The 18,614-nt window shown below is 52.1% G+C and overlaps 1 protein-coding gene across 1 annotated transcript; it reads right to left on the reverse strand.

The window, feature by feature from the left end:
- Positions 1-15,596: 15,596 nt before the first annotated feature.
- On the reverse strand, positions 15,597-18,379 carry BLOC1S3 (biogenesis of lysosomal organelles complex 1 subunit 3). The gene is made up of 2 exons (XM_044257127.1): positions 18,237-18,379; positions 15,597-17,755 (listed from the first exon to the last, which is right to left on the reverse strand). The coding sequence occupies exon 2, from the start codon at positions 17,744-17,746 to the stop codon at positions 17,147-17,149; it is 600 nt and encodes a 199-aa protein (XP_044113062.1). The 5' UTR covers positions 17,747-17,755; positions 18,237-18,379; the 3' UTR covers positions 15,597-17,146.
- Between the last annotated feature and the right edge of the window lie 235 nt (positions 18,380-18,614).

Consider the following 18,614-nt stretch of genomic DNA (forward strand, 5'->3'; position numbering starts at 1 on the left):
TTTCTTTTTAAGTTTATTTATTTAAGTAAATCTCGAAACCCAGTGGGGGATTCGAACTCATGATCGTGAAATCAAAAGTCACACGCTGTACCAACGGAGCCAGCCAGGGTCTCTGAGACAGTTATTATTATTATTTTTTTTAATCAAATAGCATTTTAAAAAAGATTTTTATTTATTTATTTGACAGACAGATCAGAAGTAGGCAGAGAGGCAGGCAGAGAGAGAGGAGGAAGCAGGCTTCCCAATGAGCAGAGAGCAGGATGCGGGGCTCGATCCCAGGACTCTGGGATCATGACCTGAGCTGAAGGCAGAGGCTTTAACCCACTGAGCCACCCAGGTGCCCCTGAGACAGTTATTTTTAAAATAGTTTACCCAGGGGCACCTGAGCGGCACAGTCAGTTGAGTGGCTGACTCCTAGTTTCAGCTCAGGTCATGACCTCAGGGTTGTGGGATTGAGACCCTCTTGGGCTCTGTGCACATTGTGGAGTCTGCTTGAGATTTTCTTTCCCTCTCTTTGCCCCTCCTATTCATGCCCTCTCTCTTAAATAACTTAATATTTTATTTTAAAAAAAGGTTTTAGGGGCACCTGGGTGGCTCAGTGGGTTAAAGCCTCTGCCTTCGGCTCAGGTCATGATCCCAGGGTCCTGGGTTTGAGCCCTGCATCGGGCTCTCTTCTCAGTGGGGAGCCTCTTCCCCCCGCCCCCGCCTGTCTCTCTGCCTGCTTGTGTCTCTCTCTCTGTCAAATAAATAAATAAATAAATAGTCTTTTTTAAAAAAGGATTTTATTTATTTACTCATGAGAGAGAGAGAGGCAGAGGCAGAGGGAGAAGCAGGCTCCCTGCAGAGCAGGGAACCTAATGCAGGACTCAATCCCAGGACCATGGGATCCTGGCCTGGGTCAAAGGCAGACACTTAACTGACTGAGCCACCCAGGTGCTCCAATAAATAAATCTTTTTTTTTTTAAGATTTTATTTATTTATTTGACAGAGATCGATCACGAGTAGGCAGAGAGGCAGACAAAGAGAGAGAGAGGAGGAAGCAGGCTCCCTGCTTAGCAGAGAGCCTGATGCGGGGCTCGATCCCAGGATCCTGAGATCATGACCTGAGCCGAAGGCAGCGGCTTAACCCACTGAGCCACCCAGGCGCCCCTCCAATAAATAAATCTTTAAAAAAATATATTTTATCCAGCCTTCCTAACTGTTCTCATTTGCATGGTTAGTCTCAAACAACTTCCTCTAATTCCAGAAGAAGAATACACAGCTAGCCTCTTTCTGAATTTTATAAAATGAGTGTATGCATTACTTCTGAAATAATATTTAAAATTAAAAAATTTAAAACCATGTTGATCTTCTGTTTGGTCTACATCTGACAGTAGCAGCCAACGCTTATAGAGCCTACAACCTAGGTTTATGTGCATTATTTCATCCCATTGTCAAAACAGCAAAAACATTTATTCCCATTTTATAGCTCTGAAACTGAGGCTAAGAGAAATGAAGTCATTTACCAAAGTCACATAATTGATAGAAAACAAGGCTGACATATCTCCACCCATACATCCTTTATCAGGAGGCTACTGGAGGATAAGCTCCAACAACATAAGGGCAAAAACCAAAAACTGCTGTGGTATTTCATATGACACATGAACACAGGGGCTTCCTAGGAAAGAGAGAAGGGGAAGTCCCAGAATTTGCAGCACAGAAGGTAACCAGTCCAGACAGAAGCAAGACGGAAGGCAATGACTAACTCCAGGGAGAATAAAAAGTTGTTAAAGATAGGAAAAGGATCATCATAGTCCACCATGGGACTTGGCCATGGACAGCATTTTCATATGCAAACACTGCGTTATGTGATACAGCCACATCTGTGAAATAAAGTGGAGGATGGGAAGCTGGGGAGGGTGTGTATTTGTGGTGTGGGCACAGGTGTCTGTGAACAGGAAATAATCCTTATCTTCCATTGTGAGTAATCACTAATGTGGCTGAAACTGAAAAATCAAGATGTATACTATAAACATATCAGTTCTAGTGGGTAGAGACCAGGGATCCTACAATGCACGGACAGCCCCCAGAACAAGGAGTCATTGGTCCCGAATGTCAGTAGGACAAATGTTGAGAAACTCTGCTCTCCGGAACAGGAAATGAGAAAGGGGAATGCTGTGCTCATTAAAAACCCTTGGAATTATTTGACTCTTTATAATTTTGATTAAAAAAATAATAACAACAGGGACGCCTGGGTGGCTCAGTGGGTTGGGCCTCTGCCTTTGGCTCAGGTCATGGTCTCTGGTTCCTGGTATCAAGCCCCATGTCCGGCTCTCTGTTTAGCGGGGAGCCTGCTTCCCCCTCTCTCTTTCTGCTGCCTCTCTGTCTACTTCTGATCTCTCTCCCTCTCTCTGCCAAATAAATAAATATATATTTTTTAAATTAAAAAAAAATAACAAAAATAGTGGTGCCTAGCTGGCTCAGTAGGAATGGGGAATTATGTGTACAGGGGATTAGGAGAAAAGAAGCCATGCAACAATGATCCCAAATAAAAACCTAGAAAATCACATGCTCCAAATGTTGGGTGGGTACTCGTTTTCACATGGGGGTCATCGCCTCCCTGAAAGTTAGCACCAAGGAATGTAAAAGGGCGGAACCAGACTCAGCTTGAACAGTTGTGCGGGTTGGGCACTGCACAAGGGTGCTCCATGGAAAGGGACTTCCTCTGCGCCCTGAACATCGCACAATTGTGATGCTTTTTAAAATAACATCCCGGGCGCATGGGTGGCTCAGTGGGTTAAGCTGCTGCCTTCGGCTCAGGTCATGATCTTAGGGTCCTGGGATCGAGTCCCGCATCGGGCTCTCTGTTCAGCAGGGAGCCTGCTTCCTCCTCTCTCTCTCTGCCTGCCTCTCTGCCTACTTGTGATCTCTCTCTGTCAAATAAATAAATAAAATCTTTTACTAAATAAATAAATAAAATAATTTCCCAGCGGAAGGCGGCAGAGTTGCCTAGTTCTGACAAAGCTAGAGGACTGCGTGGGTTTTCCAACAGAGGGCAGCAGCGTAAGCAAGAGGAGCTGGGCACTCTCTCTGGCGGTCTCACACAGGAGCAGTTTTTCCAGCTGGTGTATACCGCAGGTCACACTCTTCACTGGGGGAGAGACAACAGATAGCTTGTGTCACTCCAACAGTCTCAGGGAGACCGGGTAGGGGCAGAGGGAAGGTGACCACAAGAGGACTCTGGGTCAGGGTGACAAGGAGGTAGGTAAGGGCAGGGCTCCTCGGAATGGGCATGGAGACATACCCAATTCCCCAAACTCCAGGTCCTTCAGTCCTGCCTCAGTGGCCCCACAGATCTCCAAGCCCTGGATAAAGTCGTCCTGAAGGACGGATCCTGCCACAAAGCCGCTCTGGGAAGGGGGCCAAGGGAGCCAGGCCTTTTGCTGGAATCCAGTTGCACCCCTGCGTTCATCCCACCCCATTCCCGGTTCAACCCCACCCATGTGCCCATCCCCCTACCCGCCTCCCCTTCCCTGGTCCGGATGCGGGACACACACACACACACACACACACACACCCCTCCTCTCCATGCTTCTGCCATAGCCACGCCCCAGGCCATGCCCCATACAGCCCCATCCTGTCTCCCACTTCCAGAACTTTCCCAGGCCCTCTGGCTCTTGCACCTGCCTCCTCTGCCCGCGGCTCCAGTGCACTCAGGTTTCTCCTGATAAGGCGGATGTGCAGACCTCACTCATTCATTTATTCACCAATTCCACAAATCCACTGTGCTGAGTATTGCACAGGGTCCTCGGTGCTGTGGACACAGGAGAGCAAAACAGAAAAGCCAACACCTGCCGGCTTGCAGTGCTCTCGGAAAGAGTATTCTAGGAAGACGGAACAGCACGTGCAAAGGCCCTGGTGCAAAGGCTGGCAGTTTACAGAACAGCATGGAATCCAGCACGCCCTGGGCAGTGCTGTTGTACAGCAGCTCAGCCAGGAGGGCAAGGGACCGGGTCATGGGGCCTCAAGTGCCCAGGAAAGGCTTTCACTGTCATTCTCAGTGATGTAAGTGATGTCTCACTGTCATTCTCAGTAATTTGTGTTCCTTCCTTCCCTCCGTCGTACATTCATTCCAGATACGCCTGCTCCCCTCCACCCTCCACTCAGCAACCAGAGGGCTCTTTCCAAAGCACAGGTATGCCCCCACCTCTCCTCTCCTGCTCAGAACCTGCTTTGACTCCCCAGGGCCCTTGGGAAAAAACCATGCTCCCTACCCTGGCCCTGAGTGGCCTGGCTCCTTCCTGAGTCTTCAGCTGTACCTTCTAGCCTCCCCTAAAGCAGACAAGTCATCTAGCCCCAAAAGCGACCCCTGAAATTTCCTGCCTCTGGGCCTTTGCGCACACTGACCCTTCTGCCCTCAACACCCTTCCCCTCCAAAGAGACCTGACCCTCTCAGCCTGCATGTCTGAGGGCAACAGAGGACGTGGGACTGAGTGTCCATCAGCTTTGGAGGGAGGCTGGACACAATGATCTCAACAGCTCTATGCACTTCAGAGGTCGATGCTGTGTGATGGTGTAAAGGGTTTTCATTCACTCAACAAACACTTGCCCAGCATCTTTGTGCCTGGCCCTGGACTTGGGGGCAGTGGCCAAGATACCGCCCTGCCCTGCCGGGGCTCAGGGTGCCATGGTGGGACAGATGCCTTTTGTGCTCACGTGGCTGCTATTGGGGCCCTGATCTGACAACACCAATGACAAGAGTTTGGCCAACACACAGTTTGTCGGAAAAACTTGACCTCCAGATTTTCTGCTCAGGCTGAGTTAAAGCCACACCACTTACAATGGCCTCCCATGTGACCTGGCTCCTCATTTCCTGTTTCCAGATGCTATTTTTTCCCCCACTGTTCTTGGTGTTTATTATTCTTAGTGTAAATATACATACCATGAAATTTACCACCTTAACTCTATTCAGGGGTACGATTCTGCTACATTAATATTCAGTGTTGTGTCATCACCACTATTCGGTTCCAGAAATATTCCATCGTCCCAAACAGAACCTTTGGGCCTATTAAAGAGTTATTCTCCATTCTTCCTTCCCCCAGCCCCTGATAACCCTTCTTCGGCTTTCTGTCTCAATGACTTTGCCAACTCTAGATGTCTCATGTGAGAGAAATCATACGTTATCTGTCCTTTAAGGTCTGGCTTATTCGCTTAGTGTAGTTTTCATTTGTTCATTTGTTGTGGAATGTTCCAGAACTCCACTCCCTTTTAAGGCTGGATACAATTTCCTTGTAAGGCTAGACCCCATTTCATTTTTTCATTCATCTGTTGCTGGACATTGGGTTGTTTTCCTCTTTTTGGCCACCATATTCAAAGCTACTATGAACATTTGTGGACAAGCATCCATTTGAGCCCCTGGTTCCAACTGTTCCGAGGCAAAGACCTCACCATGGAGTTCCTGGACCATATGGTCCTTTTATATTTAACTGAGGAACCCCCACACTCTTCTCCACAGTGGCTGTGCCGTTTTACATTCCCACCACAATGCTTGAGGGGTGCAATTTCTCCACATCTTTGCCAATATTTATTTTCTGGTTTTGTTTTTCTTAATAACCATCCTGGAGGGTGTAAAGTGGTATCCTGTTGTGCTTTTTTTTTGTAAAGATTTTATTTTTAAGTAATCTCTCTACCAACCTCAGGGCTCGAACTCAAGACCTCAAGATCAAGAGTTTTGTGCGCCACTGAGCCAGCCAGGCGCCCCTCCCACTGTGCTTGGATTTGCGTTTCCCCGATGCACATCTTTTCATGGACTTATTGGCCATTTGTACATCTTCTTTGGAGAAATGTCCATTCAAGTCTTTTGGCAATATTTGAGTTGATTTTTTGTTGTTGTTGGGTTGTAGAAGCTCTTTATATATTCTGGATACTAATCTCCTACCATATATATGATTTGTGAATACTTTTTTCCATTCTGTGGGTTACCTTTCACTCTGCTGAGAGTGTCCTTTGATGAACAAAAGTGTCTAATTTTGACAAAGGCCAAAGTATCTATTTATTGCCTGCACTTTCGGTGTCCTATCTGTGAAATCCTTGCAAAATCCAATGTCATGATGGTCTCCCCCTGTGTTTTCTAATAGTTTTTTTTTAAGATTTTATTTATTTATTTGTCGGAGAGAGAGAAACAGCACACACAAGCAGGCAGAGTGGCAGGCAGAGGCAGAGAGAGAAGGAGGTTCCCTGAGGAGCAAGAAGCCTGACGCAAGACTCGATCCCAGGACCCTGGGATTGTGACCTGAACCGAAGGCAGCACCTTAACCGACTGAGCCACCCAGGCATCCCTCCTAATAGTTTTTTTGAAGCTATGATTGTTCTCTCATCTTCACAATGATTGATCTAACAATTGTGTAGTTTTAGCTCTTCCCTTAGGTCTTGGACTAGTTTTAACTTTTGGACATCGTAGAAGGTGAGGGACCAACCCTCCCTTTTTTAGGGGGACATGTGAATACCCAGCGTTTTCAGCCCCATTTGCCAAAAAGACCATCCTTTCCCTACTGAATGCTCTTGACACCCCTGCTGAAATAACTGAACTTTTTTTTTTAAACAATTGACCACTGTTAAAAAACAGACATTTTTTTGATACTCCCATGTATGTGAAATTAGAAATTAATAAATCTGGGAGTGACTGAATGACTCAGCCCATTAAGCATTAGACTCTCAGTTTTGGCTCAGGTTATGATCTCATGGGTCATGAGATCGAGCCCTGCATCAGGTTGCATACTCAGTGGGGATTCTGCTGGAAGACTCTCTCTCTCTAATACAGAAATCTTTAAAAAAAATAAAAATACTAAACTCGTACACCTTTTCTCCTGTGAATCTGTCCATTGTCAGCTTATTTGCAGACCCAGCCACTGAACATAGGTTTCTGGCAATGGGGAGGGGGTGTCACTGGCTGGCTGGAACCTTCCGCTCAATCCAGAGGCTGCACTGCAGAGTCCCCAGGGCCTGGCGAGGCAGACAGGGTGAGGATTCTTCTTGGTCTCCTGGATCTCCACAAGGCACGTCATCCAAAGCTCTGCCGATTTCTTCCCTTCCAAAACTGCCAGGAGCTGAGAACACACATGTGTGAACCAGCTTTTTGGAGCAGGGGGAGCAGCCCTTGTGATTTTTTTGGGGTGCTCCTGCTTGTATCCAATCCCTTCCCTTCCAGATATGGCCACTATGCTCCTCTGTGTCTGTCGCTGGTGCCGTTACCCACAGGGAGCATACCAGGGCAGGACAAAGGCACGGGTCCTGCCGCCTTGATGCTCAAGCTGGCTTCACAGCCTGGCAAGTCCGCGGTTCTCACCAGCCTGCTGCGGGTCGCCAGTCAAAAAACCAAACTGGAGGAGATGAGCCAGACTCTAACCTCTGGGAATGCTCTGTCTGGTTTCCGATGGCGCAGGTTGTCTGCTCGTGTTGAGTACCTAGCCGGCAGGCTAGGGATCCGAGATGCCAAGTGACATGCAGGATTTCAGACAGTGCCAGGCCTCAGGGGACTTTGTCTTAGTAAGGGGTCCCAGTCCCCAAGGGGCTGTGTCGTCTCTACTCTCGTTGCCCTGTCGGTGCTGGGTAAGTCCCATGTCAGCATCACCTGCCCATTGTCCCAGATGACTACAGGTGACTCATTTTTGCAGGAGACCAAAGACATGAATAAATGCCTTTTTTTTTTTCTTTTAATCCCCTGTGGCAGTGACACTCTGCTCCCCTGGCCATCTTCTGGGGTGGCCTTTTCGATCTTGGCAACTACGTCTTCTGCACCTGTCCTGGGGATGCCTCTTGTTTTCCTGCTGAACATTCATTCTGACTCAGGAATGTTCATTCTGGGTCTTTCCAAGGAAGGCTTTACTGGGTTGAGTCGTTATTGGACCTGCTGTACCTCTGACAAGCATACTTGTCAATGGCCACAGAGGGAGCCTTTGATTTGGAAAAACCTGCATGTTGGGAAAAGATTTGAGCGTTCATCCTCAGCAAATGCCTTATCGGTACCTTTAAAAAGAAAACCGCGGGCCCATCCTGGAGCCGCTTGATGCCCCCGACATCAGGAAATCAAGATTTAATACTTAACCTAACAGCAGTTTGAACCCCCTCAGAAACGTAGCCTTAACCAGCCCCAAGAGGGAATGGAGGCGATCCCCGGAGACCCCTGTCCCCTTAGGAAGATGACCTTGAGTGAGCCAAGCCGTCTAGTAAAACCTTCCTCCCTTCCTTCCTCTTTCTCCCCACCCTTCCTCCTCCTCTTCTTCTTTTATCCTTCTTTTCTTCTCCTTCTCCCCCTCCTTTTACTTCTTTTTCTCCTCCCCTGCTTCCTCCTCTCCTCCTCCTCCTTATTTTACGCCCGCTCTCTGCCTTTATAAACCTTTCCTTTCCTTCAGCTCAGTGGAGCTCCTCTCTGCTTGCTGGACGGAATGCTGCCTGATTCACGAAACATTTAATAGAGGCAATTACACCCCCAAGTTTCCTGGGGGGAATTTTGTTTTTTAAAAGTACCTAAGACTGAACTGAAAGGAGGACACCACAGAGCACTGGGGCCGGCCTTAGGGGCTCCTTTCACAAGATTAAGTAACAGAAATCTAAACCAGATTTAGAACAAAAATTATGAGCCACGTTCATGGTAAATTCCCCTCCTCCATTCTTCGTATGCCCCTTTACCCCCAACACCCTGTCCCCTGGGTTCACTCTCGTACCTGCCTCTTCCAAATCTGGCCTCACCTCTTTAGCAAATTCTTTTCTTTTCTTTTCTTTTATTTATTTATTCATTTGACAGAGACATAGCGAGAGAGGGGACACAAGGAGGGAGAGTGGCAGAGGGAGGACACAGGCTTCCCGCCAAGCAAGGAGCCCGATGTGGGGCTCAATCCCAGGACCCCGGGATCATGACCAGAGCCGAAGGCAGACGCCTAAGGACTGAGCCACCCAGGCACCCCCAGCAAATTCTTTTAATCCCTAAAACTCCTCTGACTTACCCAGAAAATCCCTCAAGCACTTAGAAGCCAGCAAGAATTTTCCTTCTCCTGCAAGTATTTCTGAAAGCATCTGGCCTGATGTCTGGGCCCAGGGGATGCAGGTTACTCCCGAAAGCGCCGGTGGAGAGGAAGATAGTTTGGAAGAGGCTCCGGGAACATGGTTCTTGCTGCCGCTGCTGACTTCTCCTACTTCCCAGGGCTCCATAATCGAAAACCATCAGCTTTTGGCCTTCCCATGTGATGCCCTTCCTGAAGGCATCATTGAGCATAGCTTCTAGCCCCTGGACAGCAGCAGACCTTTTAAAGTACGAAAGCCCCTTTCCTCCCACTGTCGGAAGACGCCACCTAACCTGGAAAGTTGGGGAGAGATTCGTGGTCATTTGTAACCCGCTCTTCAGGAGCTTGACTGGCTTTTACGGGATGTCCTTCTGGGGGCACTTCCTTACGGGGTGTAAAAAACCCATGATTAGTCTGTGGTTATAGGCCAAGACCTCCCGGAGAAAACTCCCCACCCTGGGGAAACAGAGGCCCAGAACCCCTCTCAGCCCTCCTCCAGATGAGCGGGAAGTGACACAGGTGGGCGCCCTGGGGCAAGGCCCAAGGACTGATTCTAGAGGCCTTTCCCCTACAAAGGTGAGCCTGGCCAGGGGTTCAGTTGTGGGCCCCCAGAAGGCCAGCACCCCCAGCCTTTGCAGACATGATATACAGAGCTTCTCAGAAACACTGCGTTACACTTATAAACCCCCCAACACAGGCATTGTCTTGTTTCGGTTTTAGCTGGAAATCTTGCCCCTGTTATAAGGAAGCAAATCCAAACTAGCATGGCTGGCCAGGCCGGACCATCTCCACCATCTCTCCGTGCTGTTACAGACGCTGCTTCTTGATTCTTTGAAAACAGCTTACAGGAGAGCATGAAGAAAAAGGAATTAAAAGTCAGCAGTGCTGGCCTGGCAGGTTGCGTCCTCAGAAAAACAGAAGTTGGCCCCAGGAGCGACTCAAAGTTCACCGGTTTCTCCTGCCAACTGCAGAGCCTCACCTACTTGGGTCAAGGCCACTGCGGATATGGCAAGAAGCCAAGGTCAAGGGGCACCTGGGTGGTTCAGGTCAGGATCCCAGAGTCCTGCTCAGCGGGGCATCTGCTTCTCCCTCTCCTTCTGCCCCTCCCTCCTGCTCATGCTCCCTCCCTCTCTTCTTCTTGGCCAAGGCCAAGGCACTGGGCAAACAACACCCTGCACTGGAAACAAAAGAAAGCTTAACTAACGATGTTCATGGACCCCAGCGCCCTCAGAGGGTCCATGCCCCCCCTTCTGTGGGCCAAGCACAGTCCCACCCCAGCCCCTGCACTTAACTTAGATGGGAGCTGGGTTTCTTCTTTTTTTTTTTTTTTTAAAGATTTTATTTATTTATTTGACAGAGAGAAATCACAAGTAGATGGAGAGGCAGGCAGAGAGAGAGAGGGAAGCAGGCTCCCTGCTGAGCAGAGAGCCCGACGCGGGACTCGATCCCAGGACCCGGAGATCACGACCTGAGCCGAAGGCAGCGGCTTAACCCACTGAGCCACCCAGGCGCCCAAGGGAGCTGGGTTTCTTGACGGGTGCGTCTACTGCTGGCCGGGGGCACTCATGTCCAGCCTCCACCTCAAATTTCGCCCACGCCGGCGAAGTCTCCGGACAACCTGTTGCATTGCCTCCCTCGGGCCCCCTGAGATGCCCAGGCCCTCCTTACACCCCACCAGGCCTTGGTGGTCTTTCCGACTCCTCACCCTGCAAATCATTCTTCTGGTAGAGCTGTGTTCCGTAAATGCCATAGCACCATATATTGTAATAAATACGGTTATCGGTCCTGCCCTCACGTGGAGCCTCCAACCTCCTACTCTCCCCATACTCTCCCTGATAGAGGCCCAGGTAAATTCCTCTGAAGAGGACTCAGCCTTAAAATAGGTCCCAGCTGCGGGGAGGGCGGGTGGGGGGAGGCTGGCTCAATAGGTAGAGCACGTGACTCTTGATCTGGGAGTTGTGTTCAAGCCCCACTTGGGGGGTAGGGATTACTTAAAAATAAAATCTTGGGGGGAAATATAAAATTAAATAATAAAATAAATTCTTGGGTGGGGGTGGTGAAAAGGTCAGGCTAGTCTATAGGTGTCATACACAAACAGCTGGAGGACTGCTAAGTGCAGAACCCAGACGCCTTGCCTGGGGAAGAAATGAAGCTTTCTCATGGGGGACCGTCTCCCTGCTCCTTCCCCCTCTCCCTCTCCCCAACCACTAGTACACAATAAGGAACTGAACCCACAAGACGATGTCCTGATCTTTACTTCTTTGCCCAGTGGTACCCCAATCTTGCCTATGAAAAAGGAAGGAATATATTTGATCCAGGAGAGAATCAAATCTACCAGTTTGTATAAGACCAAAGAGCCAGGAATGGGCGATGTTCTGGGGACCCTGTGGCCCAGACCCCAGCCAGCATCGTCACCTGGATCCTTGCCATCAACCGGATCCTTGCCGGAGCAGCTCTCTTCCCAGATCACTGCCTCCCAGCTTGAGATTTCTCTTTGCATCCACGTTAGGGAGAGATGCCAGAACATGGCCTTGTATCCCTCGGGGGTGCTGTGAGCATTCCCCTGTATTTTCCCAATTCTTTAAAGCCGCCTTAGACTTTGTAGCCTTTACCCCAGCCTTCACCTCCCTTGTTCAATATAGATACATATATTTTAAAGATTTTTATTTATTTATTTGACAGAGATCACAAGTAGGCAGAGAGAGAGAGAGAGAGAGGGGAGGAAGCAGGCTCCCCACTGAGCAGGGAGCCCAATGTGGGGCTCGATCCCAGGATCCCAAAATCATGACCCGAGCCAAAGGCAGAGGCTTTGACCCACTGTGCCACCCAGGCGCCCCTAGATAAGTATTTTATGTATTTTAGAGTATTTTATGTATTTTAGAGATGGGGGGGCAGGGGAGAAGCAGAGGGAAAGGCACAAGCAGGCTGGGTGCTGAGCTCCTGCTGAGGGGCTCCATCCCACCACCCTGAGATAATAACCCGAGCAGAAATCAAAAACTGGATGCTCCACCGACTGAGCCCCGGGTGCCCCCCTTTGTTCCATGTACTGATGACCTCATACCCTGCAATCAAGACCAGGCAGGTCGACTTTATACCCCCTTGTCCTCCTCGATGCACTAGCTGAACAAGGCCATCACGCCTCCAGACCTGACCTTTGGCGAGCACAAACCGCTGTCACCTGCTTCGGCCCCGAGATGTCTCAGAGTGCTCAAAAACTCACCCCCAAATTCTGTCCATTCTTCTCCCCAAACCGAAACAGCTGCTTTGAAGCTCTCCAGGGGCAGCATGGGCCAACCTTTATGTGCCCTCCTCCCAGATGCTACCCACAGCCCATTTCCCCGCCCTTGGTGGCAGGGACCGCCTTTGAAACTTGAAAATGAGCCTCGTTCACAGCCTCAGCCTCCCTGACTGTGGCAAACCTTTTCACCTAGGCTACTGGGAGAATGGTGGAAGGGCGGCGGGTGCTCTTGGACAAGCTTCTCTCGGTTGTGTCCTGAGCCCACATCTTGTGTCAGTTAGACCCCGTGGCATCAGGCACAGCCCGGGCCTGCTGGTGGCAACCCTGACAAAGCGGGGACTCCCCCGCATAGAGCCCCTGTCACCTCTATGCTCCTGAGGCAGCACCTGCCCTGTTCCAAGTTCACAGGACACAACACCCTCCACTCGGCTGGCAGACTATGGGTGACCCACGCCCTCACCATCATCTTCCCAGGCTGTGATCCTGACACCCAGCTCTCTCCTATCCCTCCCGGCTGGGGGTCCCTGTTCCGTCCACACTTGCCAATGGTACCAAGGGTCTCCAGGCCACCATGGGACCTCTTAGCCCTGCGCAGACCCCCGAGACCTGCTTCTATTTCGTGAGGGCTCCTGAAGACGAAACTGGCAGGACAGCAGAGCTGGCCCAGCACAGTCACCCTGTACTGAGGACTGGAAGCAGAGAGCTCCTCTCTGACCCTCCGGCACCAAGCCCAGAGTTCTCCCTGAAGCTCACACAGCGGAAACAGAAAACGGCCACATCCACACCAACTACGGTTGTGTTTTCAGAGTCCGCCATGCTGTTGGCACATGTAGAAATCCCATGGATGCTTTTTTTTTTTTTTTTAGATTTTATTTATTTGAGAGTGAGTGAGCACAGAAGGGAAGAGGCAGAGGGTTCCCACTGAGCTTCCCACTGAGCTGGGAGCCCGACGTGGGACTCAATCCCAGGACCCCAGGACCATGACCTGAGCTGAAGGGGCAGACTCTTAACTGACTGAGCCACCCAGGCACCCCAATCCCACAGATACTTTTTTTTTTTTAAAGATTTTATTTATTTATTTGACAGAGATCACAAGTAGGCAGAGAGGCAGGCATAGAGAGAGGGGTGAAGCAGGCTCCCCGCTGAGCAGAGAGCCCGATGCGGGGCTCAAAACCAGGACCCTGAGATCATGACCTGAGCCAAAGGCAGAGGCTTAACCCACTGAGCCACCCGGGCGCCCCAGTCCCACAGATTCTTACCTCCCGTTGCCAGTGGGAATAGTAATGCCACCCTCTTGCAGGCTAGTCCCCTCCCTGCTAAAACTTCTACTGTGCCCTGGGAAGCCTGGACTGAGGACCCTGAACACTGTATCTCCAGGGAAGGACAGAGTCCATAAGGCAGCTAAACTCACAGTCAGGCAAATGCCGTGAGATCTGAACCAAACGGATGCCAAAGGGTGCTGAGCAATTATCGGTCGGATTACGCCTTGGCCCCTGTGGCCCCGTTTCTTTTGACCTTCTGGCTTGCACTGACTGGTGGCAGATCCCAGGACCTATGTGCCAATGACAAACAGCAAAGGAGCTGCAGAGGAGCTGTTCTGCTGTCGCAGCCACATTTCTGACATCATTTCCTGGTGCACCTTTTGTGAGTTGCACCAAATTCCCAGGGGAGAGCAGCATACGCGGGTAACCCCGCAGGGCCTGCGCTGCCCTTTGAGGCGTTCCAAATGGATCCCATAGATAAACCTCTGGCCTTAGGCTCATCTTATCCCCCATTTGCTGGCTGTCTACACACTTAGCACACAAACAGGACACTTACTTTCTTCCAGATTCTCCAAGGGGGGATCTGGGGAAGGGAAGCAGCCGCCCAGACTAGCTCATCACATAATCTTCAGGTGTGCTTTGCAGTTTTCGATCGTGCCCTCAAATCTGGGTGACCTGAACCTGCTCTAACTCACCAAGAGGCCACTTAGGGATGGGCCCCCCAGCTTCAGCCAGAGCTCACCTTCAGTTGGTTTCTATGCTGGGGGTTCCCTGTCCTGTTCCGCAGCGGTAAATCTAAAGCCCGGTTAAGCGGGTGGTGACGAAGTCCCCGAGGAAACATTCCCTCCATCCGGAGCCCAAGCAGAGATGGGCAAACTTTCTGGGTGTGCCTTGATGGTATCAATCAGCCTTTTTTTCACCACAGGCTCTCATGGGAGGTGGATCTCTGAGGGACCGAGTTTTACGCAGGGGTCTCTGCTTCCCTCCTTACAGCCTGGCCCAGGGCCTGGCAGCCATGAAATTCCAAGGCCCTGGGTCTCTGCTACAGGCAAATATTGTCAGGGCCCCCAGTCTGAAGCTCTTCCTGCAGTTTGGGCTGAGGAGACTTCCCATGCTCTCTTCTGAGCTCCACTGCACATTTAGAGGATATTTATTTTATTTTTAGAGATTGTATTTATTTGAGAGTGAGTGAGCACGAGTGGAGGGGCAGAGGGAGAGGGAGAGGCAGGCTCCCCGCTGAACAGGGAACCCTATATTGGACTCCATCCCAGGACCCTGGGATCATGGCCCGAGCCAAAGGCAGACGCTTAACTGACTGAACCACCCAGGCGTCCTAGTTCATTTCTAAACCAGCATTTCTGGGTATTTTTCCCGAGGCAGGCACCCTACAGAAGCACAGTCCAACAATCTCCTTCACGAAACACATACTCGGTGGCACCATTCTTTGCTTGCTGGTTGTTTAATAGAAGCTGAGTCCTCACCTGGTTTAAAAGCCCAGCCTAGGGGCGCCTGGGTGGCTCAGGGGGTTAAAGCCTTTGGCCTTTGGTTCAGGTCATGATCCCAGGGTCCTGAGATCGAGCCCTGCATTGGGTTCTCTGCTCAGCAGGGAGCCTGCTTCCCTTCCTCTCTCTGCCTAGTTGTGATCTGTCAAAAAAAAAAAAAAAAAAAAAAAAAAAAGCCCAGTCTCATCTGGCCTTTGCTGGGAATACCACTCACCCCACCTGCTTGCCACCCCGGCCCTACGGCTCTCTCCAACAGAACACAGCCACCTTCTTCTGTTAAATAGGTTATGCTCCCTTCTGACTCAGGGGCTTTGCACATGCTGTCACCCCATCCCCCTCCCTGGAAACTCTTCTCCACTCAATCCAGTTTCACCTGTTTACAGCATCAGGGCTCAGCTCAAACTCACGCATCACTTCCTTGGCAAAGCCACGTGTCCTCCCCCCATCTGCCCAGACAAGGTCAGAGAGATCTCGGCTCTGCCCTCACAGAACTCCTGTATGTCTTCAGGACACCCAACACGGTGCCAGAAAAATCACAGCTCAATGTACACTGCAATTATGAAAACTACCCATTTATTTAGGAGACTATTTTATTAATGTCTGTCTCCCCCAGTGGGCTGTAAGCTCTGTGAGGGCCTGGGTTGGCTGCTGGGCCCCCCTCCAGTGCCCAGCACGGGACAAGGCGCACAGCAAGTGCTTGGTAACGGTGTGCTGAGTTAACAGAATGTGAGTAAATGCAGAACCTGGGCAAAAAATAACTAGGGGGTCCCGATTTCCTGGCTCAAGCCTCACCTTTAATAGGCCCGGTATGAGAGATCTCCCAGGGCCCCCATTCTCAGAGAAATCTTCAACAAACCTACCCCACTTGGGTGGGGAGACAAGACAAATTCTCCATAGCAGTAAGTGTTTTGAGTTTTAATGAGACGGCATAGAGCACCCTTCTTTACTTCTCTATCGGTGTGGGGAGGGGGCTCAGATCTCAGCTTCGGGTTGGGATTACAAAGTGCGGGAGGCAGATAAATGTGAATGGGACTTGGGGGCCAGGGCTGGGGACAGAAGACAGCGCAGAGAGTCTGCTAACTCCAGACCCTGAGCTGAGCCAGAAATCCAAGTCCCTGTAGCCTCCAGCGGCCAACCTTGGGAACAGACACTTTGTGTGTATGGTCCTTATCTGCCAATCAGGGTCAGAAAGCACCAAGAAGATCCATCAGGCCCTGAGTGCCTGAAGAGTGCCACTGCCAGCCTGGAGAGCCAAGAGGAGACCCATGTTGTATCTAGAACTTGGACACAAAAATGCCACCTTGGCTAGAAGGATGGGGACGACATAACAACTTGGTCTAGTGGGACTGCTGAAGGTGCTCTCTTGGGCCTGGAAAATTGGGAGGACTCCCTTGGGTCAGGAGGGGGCCTCACCTTCCACCTGATGAAGGAAACCATGGGTGGGTGTCTGTAAAGCTAAGCATCCGGTACGTAGTATAAGCAGAAGGGGGAAGGCAAAATACACAAAACTGATCCTAAAGCTACAGCTGGACTCAAGAAAGGGGGTGGGGCCCAGAAGAGGAACTAAGCCCAGGGACTGCAAGCGAGGAGAAAGCAGAACCAGGACCAGAAGATGGAACGTGGGCCAAGGCCCAGCCGGTGGGGGAGGTAGGGGGGTACAAAATTTCAGAGCTGCGGCTAGGACCAGAGGCAGAGCCAAGGAAGTTAAGAAGGATGCACCAGATTCTGGGGCTCCTGCAGGAAGCAAGAACTGGCCCCTGAGCAGAACCCAAAGTCAAGAAAGGCAGTGCACAGAGAGGTGAGACCCTATGACGCAGAAAGATCAAGAACTACTGGTTACCAGGGGCTGGAGCCAAGCCTCAGGGACAGGCTTGGAACCAGGGAGCAGACAGGGCCAGGGGCCGGGGGTTGGAACCAGATGCTAAAGGCAGGGTAGGACCGCACAATATTACCAATCCCATCCCGTACCGCCCACCACGTGGTGATATCGAGGGGGCGAGGCTCGCCCGGAGGGTGACAGCAAGATGCGCAGGGGAGCTACACAGGGTCCCAGAGGCCTTAAGGACTACACCCAGAGCGCAGTGTCAGGCGGGTAGTGGCTTCCCGCTAGGCCCTCGGTCCCGGGTCTTGCTCAGATTCGGTCCCTGGCATGCCGCGGATGTCGGGCAGCAGGCGGCAGCCGGCCACGATGTCCAGACGCTCGGCCAGCGCGCAGAGGTCTCCCCGCGCCAGGCGCACGCTGTGGGCCGCCGCCAACCCTGTCGCCTGGGCGGCCGCGAGCCTACTGGCCAGGGCGGCCACGTCGCGGCCAGCGCGACGGTACACGCCGCTCACCGCGGCCGCCACGTCGTGATCCAGCCGCGCCTGGCTCTCGGCCAGCCGGAGCTGGAGCAGCGAACGCGCAGGGGCCGGCGCCGGGGTCTCCTCCGCGCCCCAGGCCTCCCCGGCCGTATCCCGCTGCACCACCAGCGCAGGCAGGTCCCCCGGCGCGGCGGTCGGCTCCGGCTCCGGGTCCGAGTCGGTTTCTGCGGCTTCCCCGGCCACCCGCAGCCCCGTGGGGCGGCCGCGCGTCGGGCCCGAGGGACCCAGGTACAGCTCCTCCTCCGACGAGGACGCAGAGAGCTCCGAGTCGGTCTCGGCCGCCTCCCCCGGCACCACCGTCTCGGGCCTCCGCGGCGGTCTCCGCCGACGACCCTGGGACGCCATGGCGCCGAACTAAGGAGAAGAGGGGCGAAGGGACCGCATGAGAGGCGTCTGGCGGTGGTTAAAAGGCACAGGTTCCGGATTCCCAACCCCTTCACCGACTGGCCGAGCGCTTTGGGGCCATCTGCGTTTCCTGCCTGGGCCCCAGTTTCCTCTTCTGCGAAAGGGCTCCTCATCCCTGCTGCCAGACATAATGGACCCGCCACCCTTTCTGTGCACGGACGGGGAAACTGAGGACCAGACAGACGCAGGCTCCGAGGCCGGAGCTCCCAGAAGCCCAACCGCAGCTCTTTTCGATTCGGCCTCCTAGCAGAGGCCACACCCTCCACACCGTCCTCCGAGCCCGTGCCAGATCCGGAAGCACATGGGCTCCCCAGCTGCGCAGGGACCAGCGCCAGGGTCACAGAAAGGGTGACAGCCCCGCTGGACCCCGGGGAAGGTGCACGAGCCGGGGCGCGGGGGCGCAGGGGCGCGGTATCACCGAACACCGTACCTGGTTACCGAAGCTCCGACACTGCAGGATCCGCAGCGTAGCCGAAGCGCGTTGTCTCTACCGAAGGAGGAGCGGGCATGGCGGCCAAACACGTGAGCCGCTCCGCTACCTACCAAGAAAGCAAGCCCCCCAAACCAGCTGTGTGGTGGGGGGGGGGAAGGGGAGGAATGAAGAGTCACGTGAGTATAGGTAGGACCAATAGGAAAGCATCTGGGCGGGTGCTTCCGGATTCTGCTGCTCGGCGAGTGGACGAATAGAAATTTTGAAAAGCGAGGTTTGTTTCAGGTAACCAGCGATTTGGCCAATGGAAACGCTCGGCAACCCGGAAATAGACGGGAGACGAAGGAGAAGGGCGGAGATGCTGTCACGTGTGGCCAA

This window comes from Neovison vison, chromosome 7, assembly GCF_020171115.1.
Source record: "Neovison vison isolate M4711 chromosome 7, ASM_NN_V1, whole genome shotgun sequence".
NCBI classification, from domain to species: Eukaryota; Metazoa; Chordata; class Mammalia; order Carnivora; family Mustelidae; genus Neogale; species Neogale vison.

Coding starts and splice junctions, on each gene's coding strand:
- BLOC1S3 (XM_044257127.1), bottom strand. CDS start 17,746: ATGGCGTCCCAGGGTCGTCGGCGGAGACCGCCGCGGAGGCCCGAGACG.